The 21,111-nt window shown below is 40.3% G+C and overlaps 1 protein-coding gene across 20 annotated transcripts in view; it reads right to left on the bottom strand.

The window, feature by feature from the left end:
- Positions 1 to 289: 289 nt before the first annotated feature.
- Positions 290 to 21,111, bottom strand: part of LOC148420568 (uncharacterized) — a 41,040-nt gene continuing 20,218 nt past the window's right edge. For 2 of the 20 annotated variants that reach the window (XM_088421206.1, XM_088421204.1), the window contains exons 2-13: positions 17,602 to 17,638; positions 8,011 to 8,467; positions 5,311 to 7,905; positions 4,425 to 4,564; positions 3,688 to 3,942; positions 3,292 to 3,467; positions 1,760 to 3,202; positions 1,533 to 1,593; positions 984 to 1,032; positions 696 to 799; positions 443 to 614; positions 290 to 333 (exon numbers count right to left, since the gene is read on the bottom strand). In XM_088421206.1, coding sequence (XP_088277332.1) covers positions 487 to 614; positions 696 to 799; positions 984 to 1,032; positions 1,533 to 1,593; positions 1,760 to 2,335 — 918 coding nt within the window. In that variant the 5' untranslated portion in view covers positions 2,336 to 3,202; positions 3,292 to 3,467; positions 3,688 to 3,942; ... (2 more) ...; positions 8,011 to 8,467; positions 17,602 to 17,638 and the 3' untranslated portion in view covers positions 290 to 333; positions 443 to 486. Of the gene's footprint in view, positions 334 to 442; positions 615 to 695; positions 800 to 983; positions 3,203 to 3,291; positions 3,468 to 3,687; positions 3,943 to 4,424; positions 4,565 to 5,310; positions 7,906 to 8,010; positions 8,468 to 9,372; positions 10,894 to 17,601; positions 17,639 to 19,209; positions 19,246 to 19,852; positions 19,890 to 21,111 lie in introns of those variants that run through there. The other 18 variants (XM_088421217.1, XM_088421213.1, XM_088421202.1 and 15 more) reach the window with 18 other exon arrangements.

Genomic DNA, 21,111 nt, shown 5'->3' with positions numbered 1-21,111 from the left:
TAATGCTGCTTTGAAAACACCGGTTAATGGACACTTGGCTACTCTAATTGGCTACTTACAAAGTAATCAGCAGAAGTGGTGCTTGGTTGTCTGTGGTCTTCGTCTTGTGGCACCTGATTTTTTTTTTTCTTCATTTTTACTTTTAATTTTTTTGTCTTTTGGGGGAAAAGGAGAACACAGGACCAGACTTACATGATGCTGAGATCATTATCTTTTCATTTTCTATAATACGGTAAATTAGTAAATCACATTTATGCCCAATCAAGTAGAGTGACATGAATACACTCACATTTACACTCTGCTCTGAATCACTCTTGCTCCTAAACAAAGAGCCTTTTAAAAATAGAAAGGAAATATATTTACAACATTTAATGGCTTCAGGAAGACAGATTAGTTCTGGTAGTTCTTTGGTAGGAAAAAAGTAAGTAGTACTTTTTCCTACCAATATAAGAAGGCAGACTGAAGAGAGCAGAAAACAGACTTGGTTTAATCCAGAGGGAAGCTGTCATTGAACAAGCATGATAACGTGTCATCAAAATCATTGGCGAGCTTCCAGCTTTCCTTTGGACAAATGGAACACGTGGAGCCACAGACAACATGTGGACCACTTAGATCTACAAAATATAAACAAAATAGATGGTGGTGAGAACGAATGCTCCAAAAGTTGGACAAAACTACAATTGGGTTTCACTGACATAGTTCACGGTAACTACACTGGAATGAAGAAAAGTCCTGCTTGGCTGCCACCTTGGTTTTCAAGTCAGTGCTCCATGATGTAAGTATTTGGGCACCCATTCTTCTATCATGTGAGAAAAACGGGAATACAATAATGTCGAGTAGAAATTGGCATGCTGCAGAGGCGAGATGGGTTTTGGCTCTGTCTTACATTATATTTATATTTAAATATCCTAACCATTTCATTTTCTACATTGGGATGACATAAGATTATGTAACTCACGTACAATCCATCCGTAGACACATACCTATGCTCTCCATTCTGAGATGAACAACCATTTCTCCAAAATGATAGACCTGTTTTAAGAAGAGAGTAAATTATAACATGTACAGTAGACAAAAGAATCTATTAGTGACCGACTTACCTTGTCTGTTTTCTGGTCTCAACTTATGCTGATGATTGTGACTGTCAAAATGGTTTACAAACCAAAAGGTGATAATCCCACTAAACTCTCCCATCAACTTGACCCTCCGTCTTAAAGATCTTTATATTTACTCGTTTGTGTTTTATCTCTCACCTCCTCTCCTTCCACTCACCTCACACACATGCTAAACCCATTTTGACATCAGATTTCATCCCATGTCAACATATAATCCCACCACTCTCTCCCATCGACTTGACCCATTTTTTTTTTGTTACTTTGTCTCGAAATTTGACTCTCACCTCACCTCCTACTCACCTTCTCGCACACACGCAAGACCATCCTCACCCCGGATTTCATCCCATCACATTTTAACCTCAGGGCGCCATAACATGACAGGGACAACGCTTAATGTGCAATTTGTACATGACTCACCTTTCAGTGTGTAAAACACAGAGGACAGGATTGTGATAGCTGTAGTATGTTCGCAGGACACCTGAATGAACAGCACACTGAGGTCAGGAGACAAATATGAGGTCAAGGAGTGTGTTCTTGTCAGTGGTACTTGTATTTATGAGCTGTGTGTAACCCTTAGAGAAAAACAGTTCCATAATGGGCTTGTGTGAGTCTGACAGCGCATCTTCATTGAAATCTCCGCATACCAGGATCTGATGATGGTCCATCATTTCCAGAGAGTACAACAAACTTTCCAAGTTTGGCAAAAAAGAGCGCAGACTCTGCCCCGGAGGCCTGTACACAGCAGCAATGAACAAATCAATGGAAGGTTCAAGTTTGACCACAACAAATTCAATATCAGTGACACCCTGGATGTAGATCGTTTCGTGTGCCGGAATGTGTCCTTTCACCCAAATACCTACACCGCCGCCACGTTTCGTTGCCAAGTCAGGACAATTTAAATGTGAGACACTTCGGTTCCGGCGATACACCGTGTAGCCTTCCAAGACGACATTTCTAGCATCCGCCAACCCCTGGAGGTGTGTTTCTGTCAAGCACAAAATGTCAGCAAAGTGCAGCTCGTGGTGACATTTGATATCCTGCGCATGACAAAGCAGCCCTTTGGTGTTGTGATGGAAAACGACCAGGTTGATGGTCGGATCTAGTGTGGGCATGACATGAAGGAGAGGCATCACGTGGTCCAAGGAAGCTTCTGTCATCGTAGCAAGAGCAGAGGTTATTTCGGGGTTGGTGTGAATCCTTCTCTCGTCCATATGCAGCATATGGAGCCCACTGAGAGACGTCACTCAGCTCAGAGCCACGTACGCCATGCCGTGCTCAAAGACACCTTTCAGAGACACCACCGCTTCAGATGTGGTTATACCTTGTACTTTGTGGACCGTGCAAGCAAAAGCAAGCTTAATGGGGAACTGCAAACGCACGACTCCTGGCCGTTTCAACTTTTCCTCCAGTCTGTCGATGTAAACAATGTTATGAGCAGCACTCGCCTTTGTCGCAGCGTCAAGCTCCAGCCCAAGTTTCTGAACGCGTGCATTGTTGGCATAATGCACCAATTTGACAACTCTCGCAAATGAGCCGTTGCACAAACCTGCCTGAACATCAACATTGCGGGTTACCATAACACGAGCACGAATGGCCACCTTTATCAAGTCCGGCAACTCATTCTTCGCCCCTTGGACAGGGGCGGCTTGTCTCGCCATTCTGCCAGTCCTTTGATCTTTCTTGTAGTCATCGGCATCAATAGTCACAATTTCCTCATGAAGCAGATTCAGCATCTGAGAGTTATGGTCATTTACCTGTTTGTTTGTGGCGAAAACATGCAGAGCTTCCTTTGGGCAGTTCTCTGGAGCAGTGTAGGTCATAGCCAGCAAAGCTCTGTCCACTTCCGACAGCGCACGGGACTTCTCTTTGACGCGAAGTCGGTTCAGCAGTTCGGCAAATGGAACGTCATCCTTCTGCCTCATGATTTCAGTCAAAGTGATAATTTGGAAGCTGTCGCGCCAGTGGTCCAGCCTGGTGGGATCGTAAACACCTAAAGGTTTGGACTGTCTCACAGGAGGTAGCTGGTAGAAATCCCCGACGACGACATGCCACCAAATGGTAAATTGATTCCTTTGATTTGCTTCAACCTGGCGTCAACATATGCAAAGAGGTTTTTCGACACCATGGAAATCTCATCGATAATGAGAATTTCAGCAAGCGATAGCTCCGCTCTCACTTTGTCCAGTTTGTTGCCCAGGCCATGATACGGGGGTTTGAGGCTTCTTGGCAGTTTCAGCAGGCAGTGCAAAGTCACACCTGAAATGTTGAAGGCCGCTGTGCCAGTGAACCCTGTTTGGAAATGTCCGCTTCCTCAGCCAGTCTCAGGCAGTCTGCGCAGTATTTTTGTAGCCTCTGCGTGAATACATTTGATTAAATGTGACTTTCCCGTTCCGGCGCCACCATTGATGTAATAGAAGAACTGCCGTGGTTTTAAGCCACACACGCGTCGTATGCACCAATCTCTGACCAGGTAGAAAGCACACGATTGCTTTCGGTTAAGGTTCCGATACATGTCACGCAATACAGCCGGATCGATGCGAGCGGCTTCCGTCGCGATAGACATTTCCGATACCTCTGACCTGATGTTGTAGTCTGGTATATTTTCCTCCACAGCATCGCCGGGATCATCTCTTGCATTGATTTCCTCGATGCACTCGAGTCTTCGCAGTTCGCTTTCCGGCGCTAGCTGACACCACTCGTTGAAGACCATTCCGCTTTCCTCCACCTCTCGGATGGTGTTGTCAACATCTTTGCTGTGCTTCTCATACTTCTCTCTGTTCCGGTCGACAATTTGCACAACGGGCTCTGGATGCTCAGCGGCTGGCAACTGTACAAAGGCATGATTGTAAAACAAATTGTATGTAGGATAGTGTCTGGACTTCAACTGGCAGTCGGCACAATGAGGCAGGTACAGCTTTAGCAACGTGCAGTAAAATTCCTCCGGCTTTTTTTCCTGTGAGAATTTACAGTATTTGATGACAGCGTGTTTACCTGTTCTATTTTGGACATAACCCATGTCATTTAGCAGGGGGAAAACATTTTTGCCTTTTGCTTGCTTGCCATACACGATTCTGCAGGTTGAAGCAAAATCAACCAAGCACATTGCTTCAAATTCCTCCGTTTGAGGTCTGCATTTATACTTTTCCGGCAAGCCGGTCATCCACAATTCAACGGACTCCTGCGTTTTGCCCTCAAGATATGAGAGGGGATAACTCTTTTTCAGCGCATTGTCACAGGTTTGTACAAAAACCACACTGCGGGACGCTTGCTTCATATATAGGCCACAAGCCAAGTGACAGTTTGAAATACCTGATGACCTTTGTAGCAAAGCCGTCGCTTCAGTTTCACTCGCAAAACTTGTGATTCACTTCTGGGTTGTGGCAAGACGTTTACTGTCTCTTGCACTTCTGATGGAACACACACATTTCCTCGAATGGCTCGTTGCTGACCTTTCGGAAGAGGAATAATTTTGGTGAATACCACATATTTTTATATGAGATGCCTCTCTAATATGTTTAAACCACAAAGCTCATTTGGAATATCTGCGAGTTGGAGGTTATTAGCAACCGCTAGAGCTGGCATTTTGCCATTTTTAAGATGCTCAAAGCAAGTGTGACAAATCCACTCTTGTTTTCTTTCCTCTGGTACTTTGCATGATGGTTCACATTCATGATTACAAATATGAACATACAGTACTTTCCTGTGAGGCAACTTTCAATAGTATGTTTATTTTTCTTATAAGTACTGCGCTTACAAGGGTGCACTTGGTTAGGAAATAATGCTCTGTGACACACAGAGCAGACAAATGTGGGTCCAAATTTAATTTGTCTTTTGAAGAGCTCAATAGCTTTAGTGATTTCACAACTGATTCTCTCTTTAAATAGTTGGTTTATGACTTTGTATTTTTTCAAAATCTTAGTTGTGCAACGCATTAGTTCTTAATAAATCACACTTAGTTTTCGTTGCCAGTCTCATGATTTCCTTGTGTTTGGCTCTGAATTCAGGGTAATTTTGGTATCGGTTTGTGACATAGGAGCACTGCCTGTTTTTAAACACAATGTGGCGAGACGAAGAAACCACACGTTGCTGTGCTAGTGGAGATCTTTACTCTTCGCATGCCATCACAAAACTGATACAACAAAGTCCAAAACAGCAAAGACAAAGCCAACAGGTTCAAAGCATCAAAGGATCATACCATCATGCCTATTGGGTGAGAGACACGGTCCTAATGTCCGCCACACAGCTCCCTCCCGAACACCCAGAAAGGCATAACGGAAAACCCCACAGGGTATTCACCAGTCTGGCACCCTGAGTCTCAGTCCGGTCCTGGACAGTGTATGTGACACCAGGGCCCCAGGTGCGACAGGAGTAAGGGTGAGACGCTCAGCGTGAAAACCATGAGGTCGCGTTGGCAAAGGGATGTTCTGAAGTTCCGCAGGAGCCGGAGTGGCAGTGCTGACCTGCATGCTGGCAGGCACAGTGGCTTCCGAGGGACGGCCGGTCGCGGTTGCGTCCCAGTCTGTGCCTGGGCATGAACCATACTCGGACCATACCTGCGGGCATGGTGAATCGGAGGGGCGGCTGAATGATGGTGGCTGGAGGCCTACTGCTGAGGCCGGACGGACATCGGTAGTAGATGAGGCCGCCTGGCTGGAAGATCCCGGTCGACGGCCAGGGAATCCGAAATTGGACTGCACAGCCGTTCTCACCAGCGCCCGTACCAGCCTGTTGCTGGCTGGCTCGATCCCTGGTGCGCCAAGGGACTGGGCGACGGGTGAGAGGACCCTTGTCGGGGTGCTGGCTGGCTGACGTGGTACCAGCTTGCTGCATTACCTGACGTATAGTAGGCTGATGGAGGGATGCCACGAAGTGGGACGTCTACGGCGATTCCTCGCTGAAACATTCTGACGTCCGGGGTCACCCATGTGGCAAAACTACATCTCCAACAGCCTGACGAAACTTTCTAATGTCTGGGATAATAATATGGCAAGATGACCCATCCGGGGTCACCCATTCTAACGTCCGGGGTCACCAATGTGGCGAGGCGAAGAAACCACACGTTGCTGTGCTAGTGGAGATCTTTACTCTTCGCATGCCATCACAAAACTGATACAACAACGTCCAAAACAGCAAAGACAAAGCAAACAGGTTCAAAGCATCAAAGGATCATAGCATCATGCCTACTGGGTGAGAGACATGGTCCTAGTGTCCGCCACAACAAGATCATTACTGTATCATTGTTTAGTGTAGCAATGTTATCTATCTTTAAATGCAAGATCAGTACGATATCGTTGTTTAATGTAGCAACGTTGTCTATCTTTAAATGCAAGATCATTACGATATCGTTGTTTAGTGTAACAACGTTGTCTATCTTTAAATGCAAGATCAGTACGATATCATTGTTTAATGTAGCAACGTTGTCTATCTTTAAATGCAAGATCATTACGATATCGTTGTTTAGTGTAGCAACGTTGTCTATCTTTAAATGCAAGATCAGTACGATATCATTGTTTAATGTAGCAACGTTGTCTATCTTTAAATGCAAGATCATTACGATATCGTTGTTTAGTGTAGCAACGTTGTCTATCTTTAAATGCAAGATCAGTACGATATCGTTGTTTAATGTAGCAACGTTGTCTATCTTTAAATGCAAGATTACTATATCGTTGTTTAATGTAGCAACGTTGTCTATCTTTAAATGCAAGATCAGTACAATATTGTTGTGTAATGTAGGAGCGCTGTCGGATCCTGAAGCAATTATCTGTCCTATAACGATGTGAAATGAGGGAAAGGGATTTCCTCCTATAGAGCTGGTCGATCATGTAACGCTGTCTGATGTAGTACTTTTGTTTTAAACTATAACTTAGGTCTTGTCGATAGCGAGTTGTGATATAACACTTTTTACGTTGTCTTAATTCTGCATTTTGACTGTACTTTTCTTTTTGTTTCATGTTCTTAGTTTTCCGCTGTAGTATGTTTCCAGAGTTAACATTCATCTTTTCCTGTGCCTTTATGCATCTTTGGAATTTTCTTTTTCTTGCTCTACTCATTTTTGACAAATCTTGCAGCACTTTACCTGATGTTGGGCAAAGCACCTTATTGTTGTCGTTCGTCAGATCAGTGCATTGTTTTGCAGCATTAGGCGCTGGCTCTTTCGTACGAGAACTTGTAATGGTCTCAGCAACCGCTTGGCTTGTGTTGACACATTCCTATTGCGCCATCGGTGGAGGACGCTCTGCACAAGGCACCATCTCATGATCATCAGCAGTGACATCTACAGATGCAAAAATACCGGGTATCATCTCGTAACGAGAATCACAATTGGCGTTCGATATTGTGAAAGACTTAATCAATGTGTCTATCAGATCATTCAAGCATGTAAAAAGCATCATAACAGCTTTGCCATCTTGAACAGGGAGGCCATCACATCCTCTGCTATACGGATCAAAAATCCCAAACCTGCCTTTACGGTCTCGAAAGACAGCTATGCACAGTGATTGCATAATCAAAAGAGCAAAGTTTACCTCTGCAGTCAAGCATTGAAGTCTATCACGAAGATTCAGATAATACACATCACCACAAAAAGAGGTCAACATGCCACACAATGAAAGACTCTTTATTAACATGTGCTGTTTTGAAAACCCACTTACAATTTCTGGAAGTTCATCGGTAGTCAAGAAATCATGAACAAAGCGACCTTCTGCTGCAACTTAGTAATAACACTTACATACAGTTCATGGCCCCGTTTGAGAACAAGATCAAGATGTGAGCTGGTCAGGTGATCTAACTCCTGCAGGAATGCCAGAAATATAACAGAGTTAGCCACACACTGGCTGTTTCTCCATTTGCCATATCTGCGATGGGCTTGGCTGTGAGAGGCCAACACATATGTTACCTTAGGTCGGACAGGTGCCAATCCATCACCACTTTCAACGTGTGCTTCACCTGCACGGTTACCAGTCTCTGAAAAGGATGCCTCATTCAGGCATGCATCAATCTCTGATATAGGTGCCTCACTTAGGCATGTATTGATCTCTGATATGGGCGACTGACCCAAGCATGTATTAATCTCTGATATTGCCTCATTCAGGCATGTATTGATCTCTGATATGGGTGACACACCCAGGCATGTATTCATCTCTGATATGGGTGCTTCGGTAGAACAAAAATCAGAGCGTGCAAGAGTTGCTTGGGAGCCACAACGTCGCTGCCAGCAAGACTTTACCGCTTGAGATTTTTTGCTCTTCCTCGGCAATGCTTTTAATCTGATGGGGTGAGATAGAAAGAAGGAAGAGACAAAAAGGTAGAGCAGCAACAAAGAGGGGTGTTTGGGGTCAGGTAAAGAAGATCTTCTGAAAGAAAAAAAAACACGTTTAAATAATCCGACAGGCAAGTTCATAAGCATAATGCATTTCATGTACAAGACAAAAGTGCCAGAATATTGAAACCCATAAAACCCTTTACATTCAAATGTAGCATCATTCTAGATCAGGCGAGGCCATATGCTAGATTTTTTAATCTGTCCTAGGGAACGTGAAGAAATTATCAGGAGAATAATATTAATATCATGAAGGATAGCAGAACTATTAGTACATTAAAATAGTAACTATCAGAATTGAGGGGGGGACAACAACTTAATTTTGTTAATTCAATTTTCAGTTGTTAAATGATTTTAATAGTTAAATGCATGGGACTTGACTGCTTGAATTTTTCTCTTTAATTATCTAATGAAATATCACATTTTCATCTTTCATTTTTCCTATATTATTCCTAGGATTTTTTTTTACTATTTGTCTATTTCTTTTCATTTTAATTTTTATTTATATTACTATTATGTTTAGATAACAAATTCAGCAGTGTGTTAAACTATTACATTTACAAAATCAAACAATTTATAGAATCAATAATGAAGTGTTTAATGTTCCAAAATTAGAGCGGCCGTTTTGTCAAATTTTAGAACCCTTTGTGACTGGAGGAGCCATTGTTTCTTTATGTAATTGTTGTTGCATAAGTGGTCACTGTGTCTGGGGTATAGGTGCGCGGGTAGGGTTGAGGAGATAATTGGGAACTTATTTAAGGACAGGTGTGTTGGCAGCACGGAGGTCATACGGTTTTTACCACACCACTACAACGCAAAGAACGCAAGGAAAACACCATACCACGCCACCAAACAATTCAAGCGCTCAATGCTATGCATGACTAATAATTGGAAACATCACAAGGATAAGATCTGGATTCGAGCACATCATTTACTCACCATTTCATTGCTGCACGTAAAAAATCTCCCTTCCCGCACCCACCTGAACGGCTAAACTTGGTCACTGGATTAGTCGCTGCAGTGACCGTCAAGTCAAAAGGTTTGCCCACCTCCGTTTTCGATGGATAAAAAGCAGGAAGTTTGTCAGGTAAACACCCTACATAAACTCGTGAATTAAAAGCATGTTTTTTGTACAATTATTATATATCACTTTCTCAAACCTGCCATATGAACACAATACAGTGCAGAAAAAAAAATATTTCCTTTCAAGCCCCATACAAAGTATTATAGCATAATGAACAATGACGAAAAGGAAAGGTCAATAGGAATATGTAGAATAATCAAGTGTTGCAGTCACAGGCAGGGAGTTGAGTCTCTGGAGAAAACCGTTTTTGATCCTGCTGGTCTGGGCTTAGGGGCCATGCAGTTTTCTTCCCAATTGGCAGCAGGCTGAAGAGGCTGTGGGTCAGGCAGGAAGGGGAGGGACCCCCCGCGATCCTAACAGCTTTGCGGGTGAGACACGTGTTGTAGATGTCCAGTAGAGTAGGAAAGGTTATGCTTATGTATATGATTATCCTGTCAGCTGCTTGCACAAGGAGTGTGACGACAGGACACGGTGCAGGCACCATACCACACGGTGATGTAGCTGCTAAATAGTAGTGCTCGTACTAGGCATGGGCCAAAAACCATGTTGACAGTTAACTGCAGTGTGAAAAGGTTAAGTAATACCACACTGAAATTCTTATTCTGTACACTTCCCCGACCAGACTACATTACATAATCAAGCAAAGAATTAAGTAGACAATAAAACAAAATAAAAAAATGCAGTAACAGAGCAATAGGGGCACTACTAATGAATTACTAATAAATGAATAGACTTACTGTACATTCTGAGTATATTATGGAGTAGATGGAGTGGAAGAAACTTAAGGTTTCAATAATGGCTAATGCTGTTTATAACCAGTAATTAGTGTCTTTTTTTTCTTTTCTTTCTTGGAACAGGGAAGTTTATGATAGGCTTCTTGCATAGTTGTCCCGACAAGCTGCCTTTGAAAACAATTCAAAGGCAATTGCAGTTGTTAGGGCCCGAGCAGTGACCACTGCAAGGTCCCTATTGTTCCTCCCCAGATTATTAGGGCCCGAGCAGTGACCACTGCGAGGTCCCTATTGTTCCTCCCCAGATTATTATTATTATTATTATTATTATTAGGGCCCGAGCAGTGACCACTGCGAGGTCCCTATTGTTCCTCCCCAGATTATTATTATTATTATTAGGGCCCGAGCAGCTACCGCTGCGAGAGCCCTCTTGTTTTTCTCCGGATTATTAGGGCCCGAGCAGCTACCGCTGCGAGAGCCCTCTTGTTTTTCTCCGGATTATTATTATTTACTGTGCAGCGCTTTTCCATTTTTGAGGGCCTAAACATGCACGAAAAGTCACCAAAATTTGCACATGTGGGGCCCGGTGAAAAATTTGAAATTTTTGTGTTTCCCAAAAAAATGCAAAAAAAATGGCTCTGCAGCGCCACCTAAGGTCGAAAAAGTGCACCTGGTCCCGGCCCGTTTGACCGAGAGCTACGAAAATTTTTAGGCATATGTAGGACCTTGAGACCTACAAAAAAGTCAGCGCGAGCCATGTGCTCAGATGTACAGAAAAAGAGTTATGAATTTTTGAATGTGCATTTTTGGCCCATTTTTGCACGTTTGCAGGTCCCAAACTGCTCCTTGTTTCTCCTAAACGCTTTACTCAATCGCCTTCAAATTTGCTGTGGTCCATATTCACACATAGGGGCACAAGTGGGCAAAATTTGCTGCAGATCCGCTGACATATATGATAGGGGCGTGGCTTCAAATTATGTGTTCAATTTTTCCTTCGCCAAGAGTGACATAAACCTTAATAACTTTGTTGTACTAGCTTAAAAAAATCTAAAACTTCATAGATACATGGAAACTTACGTCTTTAACACCTTTGAAAAAAGTTTTTTTAAATACCTACTAGCGCCGCCTAGTGGTTGATTAAAATGTTATTTTTTACACTTTCATGTATTGTGCTCAGTCTGTTTGAGTAAAACAAATGAAAATTGGTCAGAATATCATTAAGACATGGAATATTAAGGTTTTAAAATTTTACGACATTTCGATAATGGGCGTAGTCTGCACGCCACCTCAAAGTCAGATGACTCGCCAAAACGAAAAAAGTGGCTGTAATTGGCCCCAAAATGGCCTTATGAGTGGAAAATAGCCTCTCACTCCCGGCCCGTTTGACCTAGAGCTCCAAAAATTTGTAGCCTTATGTAGGACCTCGAGCCCTACAAAAAAATCAGCGCGAGCCATATGCTCAGATGTACAGAAAGAGAGTAATGAATTTTTGAATGTGCACTTTTGGCCCGTTTTTGCTCATTTGCAGGTCCCGAACTGCTCCTTTTTTCTCCCAAACGCTTGACCCGATCGAATTCAAATTTGCTGTGATGTTTTATCTGACTGTGAGGCACAATTGTTCAAATTTTTGTGACGATCCGCCAACAAATATGTTGGGGGCGGGGCTTTATATTATGCCTTTGATGATTACTTTGCCACATGTGAAACAAACCTTTATAACTCAGCTTTACAAGCTTGGAAAAATCTGAAACTTCACAGACACATGGAAACTCAAGCCCTTAACAAAAGTGTTTAAAAAAATCTTCAATTGCTTATAAGGCCATCTAGTGGCAAACAAAAATGTCAGTCTGATGTCTCGCCAAAACGAACAAAGTTGCTGTGTTTGTTCCCAGATAGTCTTATCTTTTCTAAACTTCATATATTTGATGGGTTTCCAATGCGGAATACACCTATCAACGTATTTTTTGTTATAGTGCGAGCGCCACCTAGTGGCAGCCAAAAATATAGCATTTTTTAAACGTTTTTATGTGTTTAGCTGAGCCTTTTGAAGAAATATCGCTGAAATTAAGTCTGAAAAGCCTCTAGACAGCCCTGCTGACCTCCACCAAATTTTACGAAGTTTCGATAATGGGCGTGGCCTCTCCGACCATTTTCATTCCAAAGCTTTATCTGTCCAGTAAAATTTGCTGTAATTTGACCCAGATGATCTGATCTTCTCACAATTTCACACATTGGATGAAAATATTCTCCTGAACATATCGACAAAAATGTATTCCAGTTTAAAGTTAGCGCCACCTAGTGGCTGCAAAAAATGTCATTAGTCGAAAGATTACAAACAATCCTGTTTGGTTTGACCTACAGCTATGAAACTTTGTAGGCAAATGAAGGACTGTAAGACCTACAAAAAAGTCAATAGAAAAGATGTGCTAGGATGTACAGAAAAATTGTTATGAATTTTTTTAATGTGCAGTTTTGTCCCATTCTTAGACATTAGCTGGTCTCAAACTAGTGCCTTTTTCTCTTGAACGATTCACCCCATTACCTTCAACTTTGGCATGAATCATTATCCAACTGAGGGGCACACATAGTCCAAATATCGTGAAGATCTCTTGACATAAAAGATGGGGGCGGAGCTTCAAATTATGTTTAATACTCCCTTCGCCAAGAGTGACAAAAATCTTAATAACTCAGCTATGACAGCTTCAAACCATCTGAAACTTTCCTGGGCCTTTAAAAGTAATGCAATATTACAGCTATGTGATAAACTTTCAAATCATTTACAGCGCCACCCAGTGGCGGACAAAAATCTCATTTTTTATACTTTTATGTACTGTGAAATGCCTGTTTGACTAAATGAACTCAAAAATGGTCAGAAAAGCTATGACACATTGGAACATTAAGGTTCTCAACTTTTATGACTTTTCATTAAAGGGCGTGGCCTCTATGCAAACTCAAAGTCTGATGTCTCGCCAAAACGGTAAAAGTTGCTGTAATTGGACCTAGATGATCTGATGTTTGCAAAACTTCATATATGGGATGGGAGTCCAATGTGAAACACACCTACAAGCCTATTTTTTATCATAGTACGAGCGCCACCTAGTGGCAGCAAAAATTATAGCAAATCCTTAACGTTTTTATGTACTCTGCTGAGCCCCTTGAAGTGATATCCCTTAAATGTTTTCTGAAAAGCCAGTGGCCATGCCTTATGCCCTCCACAAATCAGTACGATGTTTCGACAGTGGGTGTGGCCTATATGGCATTGAAAGTCACAAAATTTGAACAATAAAAGCTGCAGTAACTCCACCCACATTGTCCCACCTTTTCTAAAAATTACATATTTGGTAAGAGTCTTGCACTGAAGTCATCTACAACTACTTTTTCATCGTTCATAGTCCTTGTTCATACCCCGACCTGTTCATACCCCAACGTGCACAGGTCTGCGAGGGCCCTTTATAGCTGCTTGCAGCTCTAGTTATTATTATCATTCTCCAAAGTAAATCGCAAATGTGAGGGCCTAAACATGCACGAAAAGTCACCAAAATTTGCACACTCATTGGGCCTGCTGTAAAATTAGGTATTTTGGTGTTTTCATACATAAAATCTAAAAAAATGATTTTTAGCGCCACCTAGAGTCGAACACTTCTCCGGGGTCACGGCCAGTTTCACCTAGAGCTTTGAAATTTTTAGGCATATATAGCACCTCAAGACCTACAAAAAAGTTATAGAACACCATATTCTAGGATGTACAGAACCAGAGCTATGAATTTTTTTATGTGCCTTTTTGGACCATTTTTGGATGTTTGCAGGTAGCAAATTCGTCTTAATAGCTCCTAAACAATTAAGCCGATCAACTTTAAATTTGGCGTGCTCCAATATCACGCTTAGGGCCACGTTTGGGTGAAATTTCGTGAAGATCGGCCAACATATATGATGGGGGCGGGGCTTTAAATTATTTGTGTCAAATTTCCTTCGCCAAGAGCAACAAAAACCTTAATAACTCCAATGTGCAAGCTTCAAAAAATCTGACACTTTACAGAAAATTTACTAGTTATGTCCTTAAAAAATCTGCATGATAAATTTTAAAATTATTCACAGCACCACCTAGTTACAGACAAAAATGTCATTTTTTAAACTTTCATGTATCGTGCAAAGCCCAAAAGAGTAAATGGACTGAAAATTTGTACAAATAGCATCGAGACTTAGATAAAATGGGTTTTCAAATTTCACGGCTTTGTGATTAGGGTGATGGTCTGTATGCCACCTCAAAGTCAGAGTTTGCCCAAATCAGCAAAACTTGCTGTAATTTAGCCCAGATGATCCTTCAAACGGCAGCCCCTTCTTTCCTGTTTGACCTCGAGCTACGAAATTTTTTATGCATATGTAGGACCTCAAGACCTACAAAAACATTATAGAGCAGCATATGTTAGGATGTACAGAACCAGAGTTATCAATAGTTGAATGTAGAATTTGGCCCGATTTTCTACATTTTTCGGTACTGAAACCCTTGACCCGATCAACTTTACATTTGGCGTGCCCCATTATCTAACATAGGGGAACATTTGGGAAAAATTTTGTGAAGATCGGCCAACATAAATGATGGGGGTGGGGCTTCAAAATACGTGTTTTAAACTCAAATTTCATTCGCCATGAGCAACAAAAACCCTAATACCTCCAATGTGCAAGTTTTAAAAAATCTGAAACTTTACAGATATTTTACTCATCATAGCTTTAAAATACATGCATGGTTGATTATCAACTTAATGATAGCGCCACCTAGTCACAGACAAAAATGTGAATTTTTAAACTTTCATGTGTTGTGCTAAGCCCGTCAGAGTAAATGTACTGAAGATTTGTCCGAATAGCATCGAGACTTAGAGATTAAAGGTATCCAAATTTTATGACTTTGTGATAAAGTGGGTGGTCTGTATGCAACCCCAAATACGGAGTTTGCTCAAGTCATCTAAACTTACTGTAATTGAGCCCAGGTGATCATAAAATAAGAGTCAGTTCTGACCCGTTTGACCTAGAGCTACGAAATTTTATATGTATATGTAAGACCTCAAGACCTACAAAAACATCATAGAGCGCCATATGTTAGGATGTACAGAACCAGAGTTATCAATTGTTGAATGTAGCATTTGGCCAGATTTTGTACATTTTTCGGTACCAAAACCCTGGACCCGATCAACTTCACATTTGAGGTGCTCCATTACCTGACAGAGTAACACCATTGGGCAAAATTTCATCAAGGTCGGCTAACATATATGATGGGGGCGGGCCTTCAAAATACTTGAATCATACTTCCTATGCCAAAAGTGTTAAAAAGCTTAATATTTCAGTTTTTGCACTGTGCTAATCCTGTTTGAGCAATTTAATGGTACCAATAGCGACACCTGGTGCCTGACAAAAGAGATAGTTTTTACACTTTCATGTTCTCTGCTTTGCTGCTTTCAGCAAATTCACAGAAAATTTATCAGGAGAATATTGAGACAAAGCGAACATTATGAATCTCAAGTTTCATTACTTCAAATTTGGGCCTGGCCTTTACATTGCCTCAAAGTCCGATGTCTAGCCAGACCGGTAAAACTTAATGTAATTGGACCAAGATGATCTTCTTTAAATTTCATTTTGGGAGTACAATGCCAAACACACTTTTTTTGCTCGTAGTGCGGGCGCCACCTGGTGGCTTCCATCAAATATTACGATGTCTTGATCATGGCCGTGGCCTATTCAGCAGTGCTCATCCATTTATCGTAACAGTAAATGCTGATGCAGTTTGTCCCAGATGATCTCATCTTTTCACGACTTCACACGTAGATTGAAAGTCAATTCCTTCAGACATCAACAAACATATATTCCATCGTAGTGCTAGAATCACCTCAGAATCACCACAGACAATAAAAATGTTACCTTTTCTAGAACATTGACCTCTACAGTTCGCCTGCATATGCACAAATACATTCATACCCAAATTTGTCCATACCTCGGAACTGTTCATCCTTCAACGTGCTCATGTCTGCGAGGGCCCGTTATAGCTGCTTGCAGCTCTAGTTTTTTTTTGTTTTGTTTTTACCTTGTGGGCAAGGTAAAAAAAAGAATGATAAAACAAACAACATGTTGGAAAAAATGGCACGTTTGCGTGTGTAAACTAATATATATGCTGAATTTTGATTATATCGCCCACTTTTGGGAAATTTAAGATTGCTAACAATGTAAAACATTGACACCACGCCTTCCACGACTTCAATAAGGCAACGACAAATGATCATTTGTGATCCAAACAGTGAATTTATGATGAAGTCAATAAAACAAAATTGCTTATTGTATGATTTTAAGGTTTAGAGCTGATAGCTTTCTAGAAAACAAATTTCATTATACAGGATAATTTTTTTTTAACTTGCCTCACAGTGAACATTAATGACAGTGCGGTGGAGCCTCTTAATAGCTTACCACTGATGGGGAACTAAAAGCAAACACTGCCATATTAAAATATTTATGCATTTAATTTTTGTATTAAACATGGTACATATTTCTCAATTTACTGAATATGCAATTAATTTTTGTAAAAAATAAAATATGATTGGTATTCAAAGGAAATAAATAGAGGTGTAAATTTGCTACTGTGATATTTTTGCGCAAGGTTATCATACCATCAGAATCTATTATCAGTCGATGCCTGACACAAAATCAGCTACAGAAATGAATGGATGTTTCAAGTGTGTGAACACTAATCTTATTGTACATCACTTATACACAAGAGCACAGGTGTCAAACTCAAGGCCCGGGGGCCAAATCCGGCCCGTCACGTCATATTATGTGGCCCGCGAAAGCAAATCGTGTAAGTTTCCATGACCCTTGCTAAACTCTGTTCCAAAACTTTGGCTTGTCATGTATAATGAAAAATAAAGTTGAAATTTTTAGGTTTGTTCTGTTACAGTAATGTAAACAATAAATAAACGTACTAGACTGCTTTACTTCTAGTTTCAAAACAACTAAGCCATCAATTTGCTGTGAACAGTAAAAATACTATGAGACCATTTAAAATCGACTTGGTTTCATCAATATATCGCCCCAATGAAGGAAGTTCTCGCTACAAAATGGCCCGCGACAAAAATGAGTTTGACACCTCTGCACAAGAGGTTGAATAACAGGTAAACAGAGTGGACTAACATAATCGCGCTTTCTGCACCGTATGTGTGGTCATTTGAAAAAATGCTTAGTGTGTACATTCAAACATAACACTCATTCAACATGAACAATGTCTTTTTTGAATACCGCATGACCTTTGTATGGCACATCACCATAGTTGCCACAACAGTCTGTTCAGAACATGGTTAAGTAATTTGCACACACCTCAAGTTGGGAGAAAAACTGGATTCAACAGCAGGCTCTGTAGACACATAAAGCAACACAGACATGAACTCTGGAACATTTCACTCAAAACACATATTTAGATTGTTTACTAGGGCTGCGCAATATATTTGCACAAAATACTCATTATGATAAGGTCACATACAATATATGTATCACATAAACATGCATCTAGTTTCATTGTTCTGTAATTGTATGCTTTTCTTTGACGTTCACCAACTGATGCAATCTTGAATGGGCATCACCATCCAATGCAAAGGCAACTGTATCTATGGGCTCAAAAATGATGTGTTATCAAGAACTACAGACCTCCAGGTACTTTAGCAAGTGCATTTGCAATTGCATAAATCACATCGCCAGTGAGAGTACAGAAATACTTTAGCTTGTAAGCAGACCTTAACGTTGATACAATACACATCTCGTAACCATGTCAGTAATGAATTAAAAATGTTAATTTTCACCTTTTTTAAATGTTTTTCTAAAATAATTTCCCCAAAATATGAAGTCTGGTATGCAATTAGACAATCACTGAAAATAAAGGTGAAAACCCACTGACAATCTGCCTACTTGTCAGTACCCTTGGTCAGATAAATTAGGCAGACATAAATGGAAGAGTGAATGTTATAGAATGTAAACTAAGTGCTATGACAATTTGATCACAAGATGTCCTTAATGTGGCTATTTTATGAGGGTTGGCAGAATTGACTGTTGACTACATTGCTGTTTTCTTCTTTATCAGACGGTGGCAAGGCTTAAAAACTTTAAAATTTGATAGTAAAAACTTCAAAATCCTAAAATTTCTAAGAGGTTTTACCTTTGACTGTTTTCAAATCAACAAGTCGTCATCAACCCATCTCTACTGTATATTTAACACACATTAATGTAGGAGCAATATCTTGTTTTCATAAAGCAGGTCAGAAGTCCTACAGCTAATTCTGCAGACGCAAAGGACTAAGATATAACTTGCATAATATTTTACTCAAAATACAGATGTGTGTTTTTACTAGAAATGCACAATGTATTGTAAAAAACCTCACCTTGATACGGTCACGTGCAATACGTGTAGCACTACTACATGCATTAAGTTTCATATGGAATTGAAAGCATTTAGTATCTGTCTTGGACCAGTTGATGCAATCTTTAACTTACATCACAGACAATGTGAAGGATGATCAGTACCGACAGACATGTTTAGGTACTTTAAAAAGAGCCAATCAATTCAAGACACACAGATGGCCTCTTCAGTCACTCCGTACATTCCTTTATGAGCATGTGACACAAACCATACAGAGCAGAACTACATTATTGATACATTGGGAGCGCTTCACCTTCAAACACCTTTTTTAAACCTAAGTGATATAAATTATACATTTTTACAATAAGACACACATCAATATCATCATCATATCTACATTTTTGGGCCACTTTGTGAAATTACACAAGATATTTTTTTCAGTCGAAATAAAGTTTTTTGTTTTTTTTGGTCTGATGGTAACAGAGACAACATTTAACTGTTCAGTTCATCAATACCAATGGCAAGTATTTTTTTTTAAGATTGTGTGGATGAAATTCCAATCCAATTGTACACACCTGTGCTCAGTAGAATGATGAACACGTGACACAATCTACACAAAAATACATTGAAGGTTTTAATCTTGATGCACTTTTTGTTTTTGTAACGTTGCCAGATAAATTAAAACATTTACACAATAAGACACTCATCATCAAAAGGCTGCACGATAATGTCCAAAATAATTATCACAATTATTTTGGTCACTATTTAAATCCCAATTATTCATCATTTTTTGTCAATCGTGTATTTATTGCACTTTTTTTAAAACCAGCAGTAGATAAACGAGGCGTCATGGCTTGATAAGTTAAAATGATAATAAAAATAAACTAAAATAAAGTTAATGACATTTTGTAGAAATTTCCCCAAGGCATGGCAGAAACTTGGCACACAAGGCAACACACTGCGAAGTTACTTGCTGAGTGCAAACCGATGAAAAATGGAGCATAACGAGTAAAATGCGTCATCAAATTAGCACCTGTAGCACACGTGGCTTCAACATCGTAGCATATCGCATTAAAAACATAGCAAAGTTCAATTAATATTGACTCATTACAATAACAACAAAGTGCTTATAGAACATAAACGTTACTGTTTACAGTAAGTTAGGGCAGTGTAGATAGAGCATATCCCAATATTAATATCGCAACAGCTTATAAGTACTTCACTTACCTCTCACATTGCCCGGGGACAATGAACCGGAACAGGAAGAACGTGCACATAGTGACGTTTTGATGTTGCCTTCGCTGACTCTTGGAAAGTCTTGAAAACTTTTTTTTCGAAGCGTCTTTGCACTGTAGCTACGCGAAAACATTTGTAACAATATATTATTTAGATTTGTTGCCAAAAATGATGGGCAAAATGAACAAAGACATGAAAGTGTAAAACAGTAGAGCGGCAAGTGTTAAAAGCGTGGGTCGGTAATAAAATATGTGATGTTCCACGCTTCCTGAACTGTACTAACTCAAGTACAGTACTGTAGTTCGCACGAAGATTTGGATGTCATTTGCTAAACGACATCGCCACAAATGCAGCTCCACTTGTCAAAACCCAATCTTCTCTGCCTTTGCAGTGACAATTCTCTTGTCAAATGGATAACCACGAAGTGGGATAATGTCTCATTTTATGATTATTTCTTTTGCCTCAACACCCGCCCGACATCGCTGCAACTGCTTTATGCTCTTAATAGTTTCCTGTCGTCTTCACGCTCTCTTCTGGTCGCGTGGTGGTTTAAAAATGCATGCACGTAAATGAAAATTACAGTAATTTAATACTTCTGACAATGCAGGAAACCGCATAACGTCGGTTGCTTTGTATCAGCAACAAAGAACTGAAAAAGAAAAAAAAAAAAGCTGTCATTTCAACTGTCACGTGAGCAGTTTCGACATCCGTGACATTTGTGCGCCATATGTTAATGTAAAGCGTCGGGGAAAATGGACGTTATGCGGTTGCTGATGTCATTACTTGATTAACCGCTACTTTTAACAACGTGGGTGACGCAAAAGAGCATTACTGTTGCAAGACAATGTATTTGGGGGAAAAAGATGATCATATTAATAACAACAATACTCGAGTCGAGAGGAAATTAGGATATGACAACCACTCCGCGTCGTGTCTTCATCTTCCTCCCTATTACCTGTAATTTCAGGTGCTAATTATTAGACGATATCCCAGGCCTTTGGGACTTGTAACAAATTCATAATATATACTGTACATATAAGTCTATACATTTGTCTGTCGATATATTTCTTTCACTATATATAAATATCCATATAGTTATATGTCTTTCTGATTTATTTATCTTTAAATATCTATAAAATTATCTCTGTTTCTGTCTTATTATGCAATGCAATCAATCGATTAGGAAACAAAATGAAACATCGATCTGAAAAACGACACAACTCCTTACGTTCAATGAAAAA

Source organism: Hippichthys cyanospilos, chromosome 8 (genome assembly GCF_059441005.1).
Source record: "Hippichthys cyanospilos isolate Australia breed blue-spotted pipefish chromosome 8, RoL_Hcya_1.0, whole genome shotgun sequence".
Taxonomy (NCBI): Eukaryota; Metazoa; Chordata; class Actinopteri; order Syngnathiformes; family Syngnathidae; genus Hippichthys; species Hippichthys cyanospilos.
This window is presented reverse-complemented; position numbering and strand designations above follow the sequence as displayed.